The sequence below is a fragment of the Salvelinus fontinalis genome, chromosome 33 (genome assembly GCF_029448725.1).
Source record: "Salvelinus fontinalis isolate EN_2023a chromosome 33, ASM2944872v1, whole genome shotgun sequence".
NCBI lineage: Eukaryota > Metazoa > Chordata > Actinopteri > Salmoniformes > Salmonidae > Salvelinus > Salvelinus fontinalis.
Window position 1 is genome coordinate 35,753,354 of NC_074697.1, and position 20,177 is coordinate 35,773,530.

Below are 20,177 nucleotides of genomic sequence, written 5' to 3' on the forward strand. Positions count from 1 at the left end.
TTGTGGGGGGGGTACTGTCACGTTCCTGACCTATTTATGTTAGTTTTGTGTGTTAGTTGGTCAGGACGTGAGGTTGGGTGGGCATTCTATGTTATCTGTTTCTATGTTGGTTTTGGTTTGCCTGGTATGGCTCTTGATTAGAGGCAGGTGGTTTGCGTTTGCCTCTAATTAAGAGTCATATTTAGGTAGGGCATTCTCACTGTTTGTTTGTGGGTGATTGTCTCCTGTGTCCGTATGTTATGTTCGTACCACATAGGACTGTAGCGTTTGTTTGTTTCGTTTTCGTTTCGATGTCGTCTGTTACCTGTACGTAAGTTTATGTTTAGTTATGTAAGTTTATGTTCAGGTCTCGTCAACGTCGTTTTGTTATTTTGTAGTTTTGCAAGTGTTTGTTTTGTTTCGTGTTGCCATCTTTATCGTTGTTTAATAAAGATGGCTTATTTCCCAAAGCCTGCGTTTTGGTCTTCAGATCCCTCTCTCCTCACCTCATCCGAGGATGAGGAGAGCGTCAACCGTTACAGTGCTTCTCTCTCTAGACCTGCCAACTCACTGTGCTTATCTCTCTAGACCTGTCTGAAACACTGTGCTTCTCTCTCTAGAACCGCCTGAATTACTGATCTTCTCTCTCTAGACCTGTCTGAATTCCTGTGCTTCTCTCTCTAGACCTGCCAACTCACTGTGCTTCTCTCTCTCTAGACCTGCCAACTGACTGTGCTTCTCTCTCTCTAGACCTGCCAACTGACTGTGCTTCTCTCTCTCTCTAGACCTGCCAACTCACTGTTCTTCTCTCTCTAGACCTGTTTAACTCCATGTGTTTCTCTCTCCAGACTTGCCAACTCACTATGCTTCTCTCTCTCTCTAGACCTGCCAACTCACTGTGCTTCTCTCTCTCTAGACCTGCCAACTGACTGTGCTTCTCTCTCTCTCTAGACCTGCCAACTCACTGTTCTTCTCTCTCTAGACCTGTTTAACTCCATGTGTTTCTCTTTCTAGACCTGCCAACTCACTATGCTTCTCTCTCTCTCTAGACCTGCCAACTCACTGTGCTTCTCTTTTTAGACCTGCCAACTCACTGTGTTTCTCTTTCTAGACCGGCCCAACTCACTGTGCTTCTCTCTCTCTAGACCTGCCAACTCGCTGTGCTTCTCTCTCTCTCTCTAGACGTGCCAACTCACTGTGCTTGTCTTTCTAGACCTGCCAACTCACTGTCCTTCTCTTTCTAGACCTGCCCAACACACTGTGATTCTCTCTCTCTCTAGACCTGCCAACTCACTGTGCTTCTCTTACTCTCTCTCTAGACCTGCCAACTCACTGTGCTCCTCTCTTTCTCTCTAGACCTGCCAACTCACTGTGCTTTTCTTTCTAGACCTGCCAACTCACTGTGCTTCTCTCTCTCTCTCTCTCTCTCTCTCTCTCTCTCTCTAGACCTGCCAACTCACTGTGCTTCTCTCTCTCTGTAGACCTGTCAACTCACTGTCCTTCTCTTTCTAGACCTGCCAACTCACTGTGGCTCTCTCTTTCTCTAGACCTGCCCAACTCACTGTGCTTCTCTTTCTGGAACTGCCAACTCACTGTGCTTCTCTTTTTAGACCTGCCAACTCACAGTGTTTCTCTTTCTAGACCTGCCAACTTACTGTGCTTCTCTTTCTAGACTTGCCACCTCGCTGTGCTTCTCTCTCTCACTAGACCTGCCAACTCGCTGTGCTTCTCTCTCTCTCTCTAGACGTGCCAACTCACTGTGCTTGTCTTTCTAGACCTGCCAACTCACTGTCCTTCTCTTTCTAGACCTGCCCAACACACTGTGATTCTCTCTCTCTCTAGACCTGCCAACTCACTGTGCTTCTCTTACTCTCTCTCTAGACCTGCCAACTCACTGTGCTCCTCTCTTTCTCTCTAGACCTGCCAACTCACTGTGCTTTTCTTTCTAGACCTGCCAACTCACTGTGCTTCTCTCTCTCTCTCTCTCTCTCTCTCTCTCTCTCTCTAGACCTGCCAACTCACTGTGCTTCTCTCTCTCTGTAGACCTGTCAACTCACTGTCCTTCTCTTTCTAGACCTGCCAACTCACTGTGGCTCTCTCTTTCTCTAGACCTGCCCAACTCACTGTGCTTCTCTTTCTGGAACTGCCAACTCACTGTGCTTCTCTTTTTAGACCTGCCAACTCACAGTGTTTCTCTTTCTAGACCTGCCAACTTACTGTGCTTCTCTTTCTAGACTTGCCACCTCGCTGTGCTTCTCTCTCTCACTAGACCTGCCCAACTCACTGTGCTTCTCTTTCTGGAACTGCCAACTCACTGTGCTTCTCTTTTTAGACCTGCCAACTCACTGTGTTTCTCTTTCTAGACCTGCCAACTCACTGTGCTTCTCTCTCTAGACCTGTCTGAAATACTGTGTTTCTCTCTAGACCTGTCTGGATCACTGTGCTTCTCTCTCTACACCTGTCTGAATCACTGTGCTTCTCTCTCTACACCTGTCTGAATCACTGTGCTTCTCTCTAGACCTGTCTGAAACACTGTGCTTCTCTCTCTAGACCTGACTGAATCACTGTGCATCTCTCTAGACCTGTCTGAATGACTGCGCTTCTCTCTCTAGACCTGTCTGAATTACTCTGCTCCTCTCTCTAGACCTGTCTGAAACACTGCGCTTCTCTCTCTAGAACCGCCTGAATTACTGTTCTTCTCTCTCTAGACCTGCCAACTCACTGTGCTTCTCTTTCTAGACCTGCCAACTCACTATGCTTCTCTCTCTCTCTAGACCTGCCAACTCACTATGCTTCTCTCTCTCTCTAGACCTGCAAACTCACTGTGTTTCTCTTTCTAGACCTGCCAACTCACTGTGCTTCTCTTTTTAGACCTGCCAACTCACTGTGTTTCTCTTTCTAGACCTGCCAACTCGCTGTGCTTCTCTCTCTCTCTAGACCTGCCCAACTCACTGTGCTTCTCTTTCTGGAACTGCCAACACACTGTGCTTCTCTTTTTAGACCTGCCAACTCACTGTGTTTCTCTTTCTAGACCTGCCAACTCACTGTGCTTCTCTTTCTAGACCTGCCAACTCACTGTGTATCTCTCTCTCTCTAGACATGCCAACTCACTGTCCTTCTCTCTCTCTCTAGTCCTACCAACTCACTGTGCTTCTCTTTTTAGACCTGCCAACTCACTGTGCTTCTCTTTTTAGACCTGCCAACTCACTGTGCTTCTCTTTTTGACCTGCCAACTCACTGTGCTTCTCTTTTTGACCTGCCAACTCACTGTGCTTCTCTTTTTAGACCTGCCAACTCACTATGCTTCTCTCTCTCTCTAGACCTGCCGACTCACTGTGCTTCTCTCTCTCTCTCTAGACCTGCCAACTCACTGTGCTTCTCTTTTTAGACCTGCCAACTCACTGTGCTTCTCTTTTTAGACCTGCCAACTCACTGTGCTTCTCTTTTTAGACCTGCCAACTCACTGTGCTTCTCTTTTTAGACCTGCCAACTCACTGTGCTTCTCTTTTTAGACCTGCCAACTCACTATGCTTCTCTCTCTCTCTAGACCTGCCGACTCACTGTGCTTCTCTCTCTCTAGACCTGCCGACTCACTGTGCTTCTCTCTCTCTAGACCTGCCAACTGACTGTGCTTCTCTCTCTCTCTAGACCTGCCAACTCACTATGCTTCTCTCTCTCTCTAGACCTGCCAACTCACTGTGCTTCTCTTTTTAGACCTGCCAACTCACTGTGTTTCTCTTTCTGGACCTGCCCAACTCACTGTGCTTCTCTCTCTCTAGACCTGCCAACTCGCTGTGCTTCTCTCTCTCTCTAGACGTGCCAACTCACTGTGCTTCTCTTTCTAGACCTGCCCAACTCACTGTGCTTCTCTCTCTCTCTCTAGACCTGCCAACTCACTGTCCTTCTCTTTCTAGACCTGCCCAACACACTGTGATTCTCTCTCTCTAGACCTGCCAACTCACTGTGCTTCTCTTTCTCTCTCTCTAGACCTGCCAACTCACTGTGCTCCTCTCTTTCTCTCTAGACCTGCCAACTCACTGTGCTTTTCTTTCTAGACCTGCCAACTCACTGTGCTTCTCTCTCTCTCTCTCTCTCTCTCTCTCTCTCTAGACCTGCCAACTCACTATGCTTCTCTCTCTAGACCTGCCAACTCACTGTGCTTCTCTCTCTCTCTAGACCTGCCAACTCACTGTGCTTCTCTCTCTCTGTAGACCTGTCAACTCACTGTCCTTCTCTTTCTAGACCTGCCAACTCACTGTGGCTCTCTCTTTCTCTAGACCTGCCCAACTCACTGTGCTTCTCTTTCTGGAACTGCCAACTCACTGTGCTTCTCTTTTTAGACCTGCCAACTCACAGTGTTTCTCTTTCTAGACCTGCCAACTTACTGTGCTTCTCTTTCTAGACTTGCCACCTCGCTGTGCTTCTCTCTCTCTCTAGACCTGCCCAACTCACTGTGCTTCTCTTTCTGGAACTGCCAACTCACTGTGCTTCTCTTTTTAGACCTGCCAACTCACTGTGTTTCTCTTTCTAGACCTGCCAACTCACTGTGCTTCTCTCTCTAGACCTGTCTGAAATACTGTGTTTCTCTCTAGACCTGTCTGGATCACTGTGCTTCTCTCTCTACACCTGTCTGAATTACTCTGCTTCTCTCTCTAGACCTGTCTGAAACACTGCGCTTCTCTCTCTAGAACCGCCTGAATTACTGTTCTTCTCTCTCTAGACCTGCCAACTCACTGTGCTTCTCTTTCTAGACCTGCCAACTCACTATGCTTCTCTCTCTCTCTAGACCTGCCAACTCACTATGCTTCTCTCTCTCTCTAGACCTGCAAACTCACTGTGTCTCTCTTTCTAGACCTGCCAACTCACTGTGCTTCTCTTTCTAGAACTGCAAACTCACTGTGCTTCTCTTTTTAGACCTGCCAACTCGCTGTCCTTCTCTCTCTCTCTAGACCTGCCCAACTCACTGTGCTTCTCTTTCTGGAACAGCCAACTCACTGTGCTTCTCTTTTTAGACCTGCCAACTCACTGTGTTTCTCTTTCTAGACCTGCCAACTCGCTGTGCTTCTCTCTCTCTCTAGACCTGCCCAACTCACTGTGCTTCTCTTTCTGGAACTGCCAACACACTGTGCTTCTCTTTTTAGACCTGCCAACTCACTGTGTTTCTCTTTCTAGACCTGCCAACTCACTGTGCTTCTCTTTCTAGACCTGCCAACTCACTGTGTATCTCTCTCTCTAGACATGCCAACTCAGTATGCTTATCTCTCTCTCTAGACCTGCCAACTCACTGTGCTTCTCTTTCTAGACTTGCCACCTCGCTGTACTTCTCTCTCTCTCTAGACCTGCCAAATCACTGTGCCTCTCTTTCTAGACCTGCCAACTCACTGTGCTTCTCTTTTTAGACCTGCCAACTCACTGTGCTTCTCTTTTTAGACCTGCCAACTCACTGTGCTTCTCTCTCTCTAGACCTGCCAACTGACTGTGCTTCTCTCTCTCTCTAGACCTGCCAACTCACTGTTCTTCTCTCTCTAGACCTGTTTAACTCCATGTGTTTCTCTCTCCAGACCTGCCAACTCACTATGCTTCTCTCTCTCTCTAGACCTGCCAACTCACTGTGCTTCTCTTTCTAGACCTGTCAACTCACTATGCTTCTCTCTCTCTCTAGACCTGCCAACTCACTGTGCTTCTCTTTTTAGACCTGCCAACTCACTGTGTTTCTCTTTCTGGACCTGCCCAACTCACTGTGCTTCTCTCTCTCTAGACCTGCCAACTCGCTGTGCTTCTCTCTCTCTCTAGACGTGCCAACTCACTGTGCTTCTCTTTCTAGACCTGCCCAACTCACTGTGCTTCTCTCTCTCTCTCTAGACCTGCCAACTCACTGTCCTTCTCTTTCTAGACCTGCCCAACACACTGTGATTCTCTCTCTCTAGACCTGCCAACTCACTGTGCTTCTCTTTCTCTCTCTCTAGACCTGCCAACTCACTGTGCTCCTCTCTTTCTCTCTAGACCTGCCAACTCACTGTGCTTTTCTTTCTAGACCTGCCAACTCACTGTGCTTCTCTCTCTCTCTCTCTCTCTCTCTCTCTCTCTAGACCTGCCAACTCACTATGCTTCTCTCTCTAGACCTGCCAACTCACTGTGCTTCTCTCTCTCTCTAGACCTGCCAACTCACTGTGCTTCTCTCTCTCTGTAGACCTGTCAACTCACTGTCCTTCTCTTTCTAGACCTGCCAACTCACTGTGGCTCTCTCTTTCTCTAGACCTGCCCAACTCACTGTGCTTCTCTTTCTGGAACTGCCAACTCACTGTGCTTCTCTTTTTAGACCTGCCAACTCACAGTGTTTCTCTTTCTAGACCTGCCAACTTACTGTGCTTCTCTTTCTAGACTTGCCACCTCGCTGTGCTTCTCTCTCTCTCTAGACCTGCCCAACTCACTGTGCTTCTCTTTCTGGAACTGCCAACTCACTGTGCTTCTCTTTTTAGACCTGCCAACTCACTGTGTTTCTCTTTCTAGACCTGCCAACTCACTGTGCTTCTCTCTCTAGACCTGTCTGAAATACTGTGTTTCTCTCTAGACCTGTCTGGATCACTGTGCTTCTCTCTCTACACCTGTCTGAATTACTCTGCTTCTCTCTCTAGACCTGTCTGAAACACTGCGCTTCTCTCTCTAGAACCGCCTGAATTACTGTTCTTCTCTCTCTAGACCTGCCAACTCACTGTGCTTCTCTTTCTAGACCTGCCAACTCACTATGCTTCTCTCTCTCTCTAGACCTGCCAACTCACTATGCTTCTCTCTCTCTCTAGACCTGCAAACTCACTGTGTCTCTCTTTCTAGACCTGCCAACTCACTGTGCTTCTCTTTCTAGAACTGCAAACTCACTGTGCTTCTCTTTTTAGACCTGCCAACTCGCTGTCCTTCTCTCTCTCTCTAGACCTGCCCAACTCACTGTGCTTCTCTTTCTGGAACAGCCAACTCACTGTGCTTCTCTTTTTAGACCTGCCAACTCACTGTGTTTCTCTTTCTAGACCTGCCAACTCGCTGTGCTTCTCTCTCTCTCTAGACCTGCCCAACTCACTGTGCTTCTCTTTCTGGAACTGCCAACACACTGTGCTTCTCTTTTTAGACCTGCCAACTCACTGTGTTTCTCTTTCTAGACCTGCCAACTCACTGTGCTTCTCTTTCTAGACCTGCCAACTCACTGTGTATCTCTCTCTCTAGACATGCCAACTCAGTATGCTTATCTCTCTCTCTAGACCTGCCAACTCACTGTGCTTCTCTTTCTAGACTTGCCACCTCGCTGTACTTCTCTCTCTCTCTAGACCTGCCAAATCACTGTGCCTCTCTTTCTAGACCTGCCAACTCACTGTGCTTCTCTTTTTAGACCTGCCAACTCACTGTGCTTCTCTTTTTAGACCTGCCAACTCACTGTGCTTCTCTCTCTCTAGACCTGCCAACTGACTGTGCTTCTCTCTCTCTCTAGACCTGCCAACTCACTGTTCTTCTCTCTCTAGACCTGTTTAACTCCATGTGTTTCTCTCTCCAGACCTGCCAACTCACTATGCTTCTCTCTCTCTCTAGACCTGCCAACTCACTGTGCTTCTCTTTCTAGACCTGTCAACTCACTATGCTTCTCTCTCTCTCTAGACCTGCCAACTCACTGTGCTTCTCTTTTTAGACCTGCCAACTCACTGTGTTTCTCTTTCTGGACCTGCCCAACTCACTGTGCTTCTCTCTCTCTAGACCTGCCAACTCGCTGTGCTTCTCTCTCTCTCTAGACGTGCCAACTCACTGTGCTTCTCTTTTTAGACCTGCCAACTCACTATGCTTCTCTCTCTCTCTAGACCTGCCGACTCACTGTGCTTCTCTCTCTCTCTCTAGACCTGCCAACTCACTGTGCTTCTCTTTTTAGACCTGCCAACTCACTGTGCTTCTCTTTTTAGACCTGCCAACTCACTGTGCTTCTCTTTTTAGACCTGCCAACTCACTGTGCTTCTCTTTTTAGACCTGCCAACTCACTGTGCTTCTCTTTTTAGACCTGCCAACTCACTATGCTTCTCTCTCTCTCTAGACCTGCCGACTCACTGTGCTTCTCTTTTTAGACCTGCCAACTCACTATGCTTCTCTCTCTCTCTAGACCTGCCAACTCACTGTGCTTCTCTTTCTAGACCTGCCAACTCACTATGCTTCTCTCTCTCTCTAGACCTGCAAACTCACTGTGTTTCTCTTTCTAGACCTGCCAACTCACTGTGCTTCTCTTTCTAGAACTGCAAACTCACTGTCCTTCTCTTTTTAGACCTGCCAACTCACTGTCCTTCTCTTTTTAGACCTGCCAACTCGCTGTCCTTCTCTCTTTCTCTAGACCTGCCCAACTCACTGTGCTTCTCTTTCTGGAACTGCCAACTCACTGTGCTTCTCTTTTTAGACCTGCCAACTCACAGTGTTTCTCTTTCTAGACCTGCCAACTTACTGTGCTTCTCTTTCTAGACTTGCCACCTCGCTGTGCTTCTCTCTCTCTCTAGACCTGCCCAACTCACTGTGCTTCTCTTTCTGGAACTGCCAACTCACTGTGCTTCTCTTTTTAGACCTGCCAACTCACTGTGTTTCTCTTTCTAGACCTGCCAACTCACTGTGCTTCTCTCTCTAGACCTGTCTGAAATACTGTGTTTCTCTCTAGACCTGTCTGGATCACTGTGCTTCTCTCTCTACACCTGACTGAATCACTGTGCATCTCTCTCTAGACCTGTCTGAATGACTGCGCTTCTCTCTCTAGACCTGTCTGAATTACTCTGCTTCTCTCTCTAGACCTGTCTGAAACACTGCGCTTCTCTCTCTAGAACCGCCTGAATTACTGTTCTTCTCTCTCTAGACCTGTCTGAATTACTCTGCTTCTCTCTCTAGACCTGTCTGAAACACTGCGCTTCTCTCTCTAGAACCGCCTGAATTACTGTTCTTCTCTCTCTAGACCTGCCAACTCACTGTGCTTCTCTTTCTAGACCTGCCAACTCACTATGCTTCTCTCTCTCTCTCTAGACCTGCCAACTCACTATGCTTCTCTCTCTCTCTAGACCTGCAAACTCACTTTCTCTTTCTAGACCTGCCAACTCACTGTGCTTCTCTTTCTAGACCTGCCACCTCGCTGTGCTTCTCTCTCTCTCTAGACCTGCCAACTCACTGTGCTTCTCTTTTTAGACCTGCCAACTCACTGTTCTTCTCTTTTTAGACCTGCCAACTCACTGTGCTTCTCTTTTTAGACCTGCCAACTCACTGTGCTTCTCTTTTTAGACCTGCCAACTCACTATGCTTCTCTCTCTCTCTAGACCTGCCGACTCACTGTGCTTCTCTCTCTCTCTAGACCTGCCAACTCACTGTGCTTCTCTTTTTAGACCTGCCAACTCACTGTGCTTCTCTTTCTAGACCTGCCAACTCACTATGCTTCTCTCTCTCTCTCTAGACCTGCCAACTCACTATGCTTCTCTCTCTCTCTAGACCTGCAAACTCACTTTCTCTTTCTAGACCTGCCAACTCACTGTGCTTCTCTTTCTAGACCTGCCACCTCACTGTGCTTCTCTCTCTCTCTAGACCTGCCAACTCACTGTGCTTCTCTTTTTAGACCTGCCAACTCACTGTGCTTCTCTTTTTAGACCTGCCAACTCACTGTGCTTCTCTTTTTAGACCTGCCAACTCACTGTGCTTCTCTTTTTAGACCTGCCAACTCACTATGCTTCTCTCTCTCTCTAGACCTGCCGACTCACTGTGCTTCTCTCTCTCTCTAGACCTGCCAACTCACTGTGCTTCTCTTTTTAGACCTGCCAACTCACTGTGCTTCTCTCTCTTTTTAGACCTGCCAACTCACTATGCTTCTCTCTCTCTCTAGACCTGCCGACTCACTGTGCTTCTCTCTCTCTCTAGACCTGCCAACTCACTGTGCTTCTCTTTTTAGACCTGCCAACTCACTGTGCTTCTCTTTTTAGACCTGCCAACTCACTATGCTTCTCTCTCTCTCTAGACCTGCCAACTCACTGTGCTTCTCTTTTTAGACCTGCCAACTCACTGTGCTTCTCTTTTTAGACCTGCCAACTCACTGTGCTTCTCTTTTTAGACCTGCCAACTCACTGTGCTTCTCTTTTTAGACCTGCCAACTCACTGTGCTTCTCTTTTTAGACCTGCCAACTCACTGTGCTTCTCTTTTTAGACCTGCCAACTCACTGTGCTTCTCTTTTTAGACCTGCCAACTCACTGTGCTTCTCTTTTTAGACCTGCTAACTCACTGTGCTTCTCTTTTTAGACCTGCCAACTCACTGTGCTTACACCAGGGGTTGGAACCAATTATTTTCCAATCGCATATTTTTTAACAAAACCATTTTTTTTGTTCAGTTCCATTGTTCTGACCAGCAAAAAAAAGTTCTGAACCAGTTTGAACCCCCAAACTAGTAGCAGTTTATATCATACCTTTCTGTTCCTTTTTAAACCGCAATCATAGTTTTTTTAAACATATAACTCAACATTAAATTACTTTACCAATCAGTGCGGATATAGCAGCTTGCTATGGAGCGGGCAAGCTATAGTTGTTTACATGCATTGGGCAGACAATTGTAGGGAGTGAGATGTGACTGAAGTGTTGCGGGTGGGAAGAGAGTGAGAGGGTGGAGGAGGAGGCTTGAAGTGCTGGGCATCTTGTTTTGCTTGCATGATTTTCCGGTTTTTAGTTCTGTTCCCTGAACCGGTTCCAACCCCTGGCTTACATACAGCAAGCTGAAAACTCAGGCGGCACTGAAAGACGCTGCCATAACACCTCTGTTCTGACATACATTCACAATGTATGGATTGTTTATAGTTAACAATAGCTTGAAAAAGTCTGTGCTGTCTAATGTTGGTAAGAGATCCAGAACCTAATTGCACTTGATCCATTGTGTTCAGACCAATAATTGTACTTTAAACAGGTAATTCTTTCACTATCAACATATTAACATATTAACTGAAACAAGGCCAATTTTGTACCATAATAAAAAGCCATGAAAATGGCTGTTAATACTCTACCAAATACACAACCTTTTTCATAGTCCATTAAATGAGCACTGTACATGAACTGGCACACTGGCATAACAGTCATGGACAAAAACACAATCAATCAACCAATCCATATGGTATAGCAGAATGCCTGGATAGCTTCTAGCGCCCCTCTCTGGTCCTCTGTAAAGTGTGTAGTATATTATGTCTACAACAGCACCAAGAACTGGAGAATAGCTGAACACTAGATAGTTTGATAAATAAAAGTGGACTGGAGTGGACATGACCGTAGCCACATGTCCTTCTAGACACACATAGATTATATCGTCACGTTACATGCATCATACAGCATCATACAGCATCATACAGCATGTCTTATTGAACGTTCTGAAGCTGAGATGACATCTTTTCACTTGAACGTGTTTTTCTACAGAATTAACTGTACAAGTTGTAATGAATTGGGTGCAATATAACTTCACACAAATAGATACCTGACTTGATGCATACATTTTCAAAATGAATAATACATGGTATTTTGTTTATATAGCGCTTTTCAAGGACATTATTAAGTCATTATTATTATCATTATTATTTTCAAAATGTATGTTTAATCACATAAATACTTAAGATGCTCTATTTAGGGCGTATGAGGTCCCGTCAAGTTGAATGGAAGATTTTGATCTGTAGGTTAGTTGTGTTGCAGTTTAAGCTGTCCTGTTAGCAGGTTGGTTAGCCTGCAGTACTCACCTCCCAACACCAGGGGACCTCAGTGGACCATTATTCAGTATTTGCTGAAATAAGGCTTAACTATTGTATGTCTGTGTGGTGTCTTAAAAAGATAAGGAGATACAGATTCTCAGCCTTAGTAACCTCTCAGGGCCAGAGCAGAACCCATCCAGAATACACCTTTAACCTTGACCCTAACCTCTACCCTTTAACCCTAACCCCACCCTAACTGATCTCTATGCATGGCTCTGACCCCAGTATATCTTAGGGTTAACTGACACTGTAGCCGGAATGACAAATCAATGTTTAAGTAATTGGCAGGCATCTTGACAGACTGTCGTCGTGAATACAGGGACATGGGCCAGTGTTAGTACAGGGATACGTGCCCCCTGTCCTTCCTCGTTCTCTCTCCATCCTCCTCTCCTCGCTCTCTTCCTTCGGGGTCTAGAAGGGGGAGGTGGGGGAGCGGACGGTGTCAGCGGAGCTAGGAGAGGTGGGGGAGGGGCTGGGGGAGTAATCTTCTGACTCTGAGGTAAAGTCAGCGGGAGAGAGGGCAGGGTCATTGGAGCTGCGGGCAGAGCGTTGGCTGGCACTGGTGGGGAAGCCGGTTGGTTGGGGGCGGGGGCGGGGCTTCAACCTCACATCCTGCTGGTGTCTTAGTCTGAAATCCTGCCGCTCCTTATCAAGAGGGGTGGTCTGAGAGGGAGAGGGGAGAGAGAAGGGGGGGGGGGGAGGGAGAAAGAGGACAAAGAGAGAGAGGCAGAGAGACAGGGGGATAGAAGGGCAAATAGAGAGAATCAGAGAAAGAGGAGGGAGAGAGGAAGAGCGAGAGGAGGAAGAGAGGGGGAGAAAGAGGCAGAGAGAGAGAGAGGAGGACATCCATTAGATGTCAGGGTTACATGTGAAGAACCTAATGTTTTGGGCTGTACACATTCTGAACAGTCCTACACACCTACACAGCCTCGAGTAAGAATGACTAAGGGGGATCCTTACTGTGATAATAACAGTGTGGTGTGGTGTGATGGTGTGTGTGTCCCTACTGTGATAACAGACACTCCAGCAGTGGTGCTGCAGGCTTTAGGACCAGTGTTGAAGTGTTTCTTAATCTTCCCAGCCACAGAGAGCTGCTGGTCGTTCACTAATCGGCCATCATCCTGGAACACAGACAGAACCTCTGATAGAGCTGGTCAAGGAACACACGCACACGCACATGCACGCACACACGTACACACACACACACACACACACACACACACACACACACACACACACACACACACACACAGTAGACCTACCATATGTATGTTCTATGTAGTATGTTTTAGGGACTCACATTGACCCAGGGGTGATCCAGAACCTGCAGAGCTGTGTATCTCTGTTCCACCTTCACCTGCAGCATCCCAGTAATCAGCTCCTACAAGAAATCAATCAACTTGCTTATTCTATTTATTTTTTACAAACATTTGTCAACAAGTGCAGGGATAGAACCATAGACCAACCTTAGCAGTGACAGACACGTTGTCCCAGGACGGTGAAGGGAAGTCTAATTGTCCCGTTAGAATCTGGTCCAACAGAATCTCCTGGTCCTCACTGTTCCTGGACAAACACATGAAAGCAAGTAATTATCATCAGTATTATAATGTGATTTTCTATCTGGGTATACTGAAATACTATGAGCAGCACACTGAAACTTCAGCCTACATCAGAAGCTTTTACTATGAATAAGATCTCTGCAAACATATGGAAAAATGCCTTTAAACAGCTTATTGTCGGATGTCTAGTGTGCTGAGCTAGAACGTGTCAGGGATTGAATCCCGGCCTATGACAAATCAGACATAGAGCAGTACTGACCCACTGAAGGGCTATAATGGTATTGTCTAGCTAGGTATCATAGAGCAGTACTGACCCACTGAAGGGAGGGAAGCCACACAGCAGGATGTATGTGATCACTCCAGCTGCCCAGATATCAACCTTCAGCCCGTACCTGTCAGGGGACAACACACACACACACACACACACCTGTCAGGGGACAACACACACACCTGTCAGGGGACAACACACACACCTGTAAGGGGACAACACACACACCTGTCAGGGGACAACACACACACCTGTCAGGGAACAACACACACCTGTCAGGGGACAACACACACACCTTTCAGAGGACAACACACACACCTGTTAGATGACAATACACACACCTTTCAGGGGACAACACACACCTGTTAGATGACAATACACACACCTTTCAGAGGACAACACACACACCTGTCAGATGACAACACACACACCTGTCAGATGACAATACACACACCTGTTAGATGACAATACACACACCTTTCAGAGGACAACACACACCTGTTAGATGACAATACACACACCTTTCAGAGGACAATACACACACCTGTCAGATGACAATACACACACCTTTCAGAGGACAACACACACACCTGTTAGATGACAATACACACACCTTTCAGAGGACAACACACACCTGTTAGATGACAATACACACACCTTTCAGAGGACAATACACACACCTTTCAGAGGACAACACACACCTGTTAGATGACAATACACACACCTTTCAGAGGACAACACACACCTGTTAGATGACAATACACACACCTGTCAGATGACAATACACACACCTTTCAGAGGACAACACACACCTGTTAGATGACAACACACACCTGTCACATATAGACGTACCCTGTCTCAGCGATGATCTCAGGTGCTACATAGGTGGGGGTGCCACAGACCAGGTAGAGGAGTCCATCCACCAGGCTAGCCAAGCCAAAGTCTCCCAACTTCAGAGACTTACTACCATCCTGATGCTCATACACCTGGGGACATACAGTGAAGCATAGACCGGGATTCAATGGAGGGCGCGTTACAGACTTTTAACGGTAATTTGTGGTTGAGTCGACATGCACAGCATTTCCCCTGAATGCGATCTCCCTGAACATCAGGCGTTTAAAAGGTGCATTGTATTGTGTGCCGCACTTTAACACACCTTGCATTGAATCACACACACACACACACACTCACCAGCAGGTTCTCAGGTTTGATGTCTCTGTGCACGATGTTGAGGCTGTGCAGGTACTTGATGGCACTGGCCAGGTTATAAAGCATCCCACTAGCATCTCTCTCTGTGTATTTACTAGAGGAAGTGATGGCATCAAACAGGTCACCCCCCTGTGGACCGATACACACATTACACCTCACAACACAGAGTTGAAATGAACAGTACTGACCTGCATGACTCTATCCATAACAGGGTGTAATCTATGAAACGCATGACCAGGTACAGCTCATCTTGAGTAGCATGCTAGGGTCTAAGCTCCGGACCACTCAGCCCACTGTCTGTGCCCTTTCCTCTCTGTATCCCTCACTAAACCTGTCTCCAAAATCGACTGTTCTTCTCGCTGTCCTGCCAACTCACCTTGACCAGCTCCATGACTAGGTAAAGCTCACTGTAGGTGTCCATTTCCTCGATCAGCAGAACGATGTTGGGGTGTTTGACACGACGGAGGATGGACACCTCGTTCTGGATCATGTGCTCCTGGGGAATAACAAGTATTAATAGTATTCTGAATAGTACTGTAGTACAGGTAATGATAATACAATAACACTACTACTACCAAACTACTGGAGACCATGCAGTCATTTTCATTGGTGGGTGGATACACAAGGAAATATTCAGCGACTTAACGATCTGCTACTATGAGCTGAGCAAGTCCCATGTTTATGCAAATTGACAGTGGCGCTACCCCTCGATAACCATTCGGAAGAGGTAGGGTCTCACTAGCTCGCTTTGACATCCTGCTTGATGGGCATTAGCGAATGTCATGTGAAGATACACCCACAAAAAGAGAGCTCTGCGATTCCTTACTACTCTATAGCTTTCGGTATAACTGGACCGATACAGGAGTAGGTCTCACCTTTCCCCTACATTTGCCTTTGTTGATGATCTTCAGGGCGTATTCTCTGCCCGTACATCTCTCCACACACTCTCTGACCACAGCAAAGGTACCGTCACCTAAAGTCCTCCCCACCTTGTACCTCTCAGCGATGGATGGAGGGACGGAGGGACATTCATCACTCAGCAGGTTCAGCTCCGCTATCAAACCAGGCAAACAGGAGAGTTCGGTCATGTCTGCTACTGCACTCTCCACTCCACAGTCCCCAGACTAATAATGGCTAAATTAAATCTGTATCGAGGAAGATCAGTGCTATAGCGCAATTTACATTTAAAGGTCATTTACAATTGAGCTGACAAATGCAGAGTTTACCATAAATGCAGTTTCCGTGAACGTGGGAACATTGCCTTTAAATGTCAGTCGCGCTATAGTGCTGATCTTCTGCGTTATGGATTGAATCTAGGACTAAGTCTCTGTCCCATAGGCACCCTATCGCCTATACAGTGCACTACTTTTACTTACTTTGTTTACTGACTTTTTTCTGCACTGGTTAAAAGCAGTGCACTATAAAGGGAATAGGGTGCAATTTTGGACACCGCCATTGCCTTCTAGAGCATGGTCAATGGGAAGGCTACCAATGCCTTCTAGCTCATGCTCAATGGGAAGGCTGCCAATGCCTTCTAGCGCATGCTCAATGGGAAGGCTGCCAATGCCTTCTAGCGCATGCTCAATGGGAAGGCTGCCAATGCCTTCTAGCTCATGCTCAATGGGAAGGCTGCCAAGGCCTTCTAGCGCATGCTCAATGGGAAGGCTGCCAATGCCTTCTAGCTCATGCTCAATGGGAAGGCTGCCAAGGCCTTCTAGCGCATGCTCAATGGGAAGGCTGCCAATGCCTTCTAGCGCATGCTCAATGGGAAGGCTGCCAATGCCTTCTAGCGCATGCTCAATGGGAAGGCTGCCAATGCCTTCTAGCGCATGCTCAATGGGAAGGCTGCCAATGCCTTCTAGCGCATGCTCAATGGGAAGGCTGCCAATGCCTTATAGCTCATGCTCAATGGGAAGGCTGCCAATGCCTTCTAGCGCATGCTCAATGAGAAGGCTGCCAATGCCTTCTAGCGCATGCTCAATGGGAAGGCTGCCAATGCCTTCTAGCGCATGCTCAATGGGAAAGCTGCCCTTAAACATGTGTACAGTATGTCCTCTCTCCTACCTTCATTACCTGCTCCGTCTCCCTCATCCATGGAGCTACACACCTTGGTGGAGGCTAGAGACAGGGACGAGCCACTGTGTTGGGACCCCTGAGAGAGGGAGAGATCATAAATACTTTTTGAACACATGAATGTTGACAGTTTGGGAATCTATAGACTATCTCTGGGGGACTATCTATAGGGGACTATCAATAGGGGACTATCAATGGAGTATTATATATAGGGGACAATCTATAGGGGACTATCTATAGGGGACTATCTATAGGGGACTATATATAGGGGACTATATATAGGGGACTATCTATAGGGGACTATCTATAGGGGACTATCTATAGGGGACTATCTATAGGGGACTATCTATAGGGGACTATCTATAGGGGACTATCTATAGGGGACTATCTATAGGGGACTATCTCTGGGGGACTATATATAGGGGACTATCAATAGGGGACTATCAATGGAGTATTATATATAGGGGACAATCTATAGGGGACTATATATAGGGGACTATCTATAGGGGACTATCTATAGGGGACTATCTATAGGGGACTATCTATAGGGGACTATCTATAGGGGACTATCTATAGGGGACTATCTATAGGGGACTATCTATAGGGGACTATCTATAGGGGACTATCTATAGGGGACTATCTATAGGGGACTATCTATAGGGGACTATCTATAGGGGACTATCTATAGGGGACTATCTATAGGGGACTATCTATAGGGGACTATCTATAGGGGACTATCTATAGGGGACTACATATAGGGGACTCTCTATAAGGGACTATATACAGTTGAAGTCGGAAGTTTACATACACTTAGATTGGAGTCATTAAAACTCGTTTTTCAAACACTCCACAAATTTCTTGTTAACAAACTATAGTTTTGGCAAGTCGGTTAGGACATCTACTTTGTGCATGACACAAGTAATTTCTCCAACAATTGTTTACAGAGAGATTATTTCACTTATAATTCACGGTATCAAAATTCCAGTGGGTCAGAAGTTTACATACACTAAGTTGACTGTGCCTTTAAACATCTTGGAAAATTTCAGAAAATAATGTCATGGCTTTAGAAGCTTCTGATAGGCTAATTGACATCATTTGAGTCAATTGGAGATGCCTCTTTGCTTGACATCATGGGAAAATCAAAAGGAATCAGCTAAGACCTCAGAAAAACAATTGTAGAACTCCACAAGTCTGGCTCATCCTTGGGAGCAATTTCCAAACGCCTGAAGGTACCACGTTCATCTGTACAAACAATAGTACGCAAGTATAAACACCATGGGACCACGCAGCCGTCATACCACTCAGGAAGGAGATGCGTTCTGTCTCCAAGAGATGAACATACTTTGGTGCGAAAAGTGCAAATTAATCCCAGAACAACAGCAAAGGACCTATGTGAAGATGCTGGAGGAAACGGGTACAAAAGTATCTATATCCACAGTAAAACGAGTCCTATATCGACATAACCTGAAAGGCCACTCAGCAAGGAAGAAGCCACTGCTTCAAAACCGCCATAGAAAAAGCCAAACTACGGTTTGCAACTACACATGGGGGCAAAGATCATACTTTTTTGAGAAATGTCCTCTGGTCTGATGAAAAAAAATAGAACTGTTTGGCCATAATGACCATCGTTATGTTTGGAGGAAAAAGGGGGAGGCTTGCAAGCCGAAGAACACCATCCGAACCGTGAAGCACGGGAGGTGGCAGCATCATGTTGTGGGGGTGTTTTGCTGCAGGAGGGACTGGTGCACTTCACAAAATAGATGGCATCATGAGGGAGAAAAATGTTGTGGATATATTGAAGCAACATCTCAAGACATCCGTCAGGAAGTTGAAGCTTGGTCGCAAATAGGTCTTCCAAATGGACAATGACCCCAAGCATACTTCCAAAGTTCTGGAAAAATGGCTTAAGGACAACAAAGTCAAGGTATTGGAGTGGCCATCACAAAGCCCTGACCTCAATCCTATAGAACATTTGTGGGCAGAACTGAAAAAGCGTGTGCGAGCAAGGAGGCCTACAAACCTGACTCAGTTACACCAGCTCTGTCAGGAGGAATGGGCCAAAATTCACCCAACGTATTGTGGGATGCTTGTGGAAGGCTACCCAAAACGTTTGACCCAAGTTAAAAAATGTAAAGGCAATGCTACCAAATACTAATTGAGTGTATGCAAACTTCTGACCCACTGGGAATGTGATGAAAGAAATAAAAGCTGAAATAAATCATACTCTCTACTATTATTCTGACATTTCACATTCTTAAAATAAAGTGGTGATCCTAACTGACCTAAGACAGGGAATCTTTACTAGGATTAAATGTCAGGAATTGTGAAAAACGGAGTTTAAATGTATTTGGCTAAGGTGTATGTAAACTTCCGACTTCAACTGTATATGGGACAATATATAGTGGACTCTCTATAGGGGATTATATATATGGGACTATCTATAGGGGACTATCTACATGGGACTATCTATAGGGGACTATCTATAGGGGACTATCTACATGGGACTATCTATAGGGGACTATCTACATGGGACTATATATAGGGGACTATCTATAGGGGACTATATATATGGGACTCTGTAGGGGATTATATATATGGGACTATCTATGGGGGACTGTCTATAGGGGACTATATATATGGGACTCTAAAGGGGACTATATATAGGGGACTATCTATAGACAGTCTGTAGGATACTACGGGCTCTGTTCAATCAGATCCGTTTTTTACATCCGCATAGCGGTGGTGTTGGTGGTGTCGGAGGTGGAACTGCGTTAGAGCTGTCAAATCTACAAGAGACTCCTGGAATTATACCTAAAGCGGACATTGCCCTTGGCTGCATGGAGTCACATTAAGAGAAATCCCATGCGGCCTTGTTTACAAGTTCAAACACTGGAATGTGAGATGTAATCTACACCTTGATTAGGCTGATAGAAATCCTCATTATTATGTTTTATGATTTTCAATTTCAGCGTCATTATTTCTGTAGGGTATAGCCCACACTTTCTCGTTCTGAGCTTCTAATGGGAGTGGGACGAGTGTGACTTTGTGACAATGATCAAGAGAAGCTGCTCACCGATTTGACAGCTTCAATGCAGTTACACCTCCAATACCGCCCAAAACATTAGCTATGTGGGTGCCAGCTATAACCGGTTAACGCTTGATCCGATTGAATATAGGCTTATGTTTATAAAGCGTTGTGATTATATTAGTAAAGCATTGGGTGGTCCTACCCTGCGTCGTTGGAGACTAGCAGGACTGGTAGGAGAGGGGCTGGGGGACTTCCCTGAGCGAGGAGTCGACAGCTGACTGCCTGCCGTCCCATTGGC

At 46.3% G+C, this 20,177-nt stretch overlaps 1 protein-coding gene across 3 annotated transcripts in view; it reads right to left on the reverse strand.

Annotated features, from left to right (window-relative positions):
* Positions 1-825: 825 nt before the first annotated feature.
* LOC129832131 (serine/threonine-protein kinase DCLK1-like) overlaps positions 826-20,177 on the reverse strand; it is a 30,344-nt gene continuing 10,992 nt past the window's right edge. Inside the window, exons 6-17 of one of the 3 annotated variants that reach the window (XR_008755873.1) lie at positions 20,082-20,176; positions 16,843-16,930; positions 15,654-15,832; positions 15,155-15,274; positions 14,761-14,907; positions 14,422-14,555; positions 13,616-13,693; positions 13,209-13,305; positions 13,043-13,123; positions 12,750-12,863; positions 2,091-12,405; positions 826-1,688 (exon numbers count right to left, since the gene is read on the reverse strand). Coding sequence is in view for 2 of the 3 variants with exons in the window: in XM_055895926.1 (XP_055751901.1) it covers positions 12,154-12,405; positions 12,750-12,863; positions 13,043-13,123; positions 13,209-13,299; positions 13,616-13,693; positions 14,422-14,555; positions 14,761-14,907; positions 15,155-15,274; positions 15,654-15,832; positions 16,843-16,930; positions 20,082-20,176 (1,379 nt within the window). In the remaining variant the exon portion in view is untranslated. Of the gene's footprint in view, positions 1,689-2,090; positions 12,406-12,749; positions 12,864-13,042; positions 13,124-13,208; positions 13,306-13,615; positions 13,694-14,421; positions 14,556-14,760; positions 14,908-15,154; positions 15,275-15,653; positions 15,833-16,842; positions 16,931-20,081; position 20,177 lie in introns of those variants that run through there. The other 2 variants (XM_055895927.1, XM_055895926.1) reach the window with 2 other exon arrangements.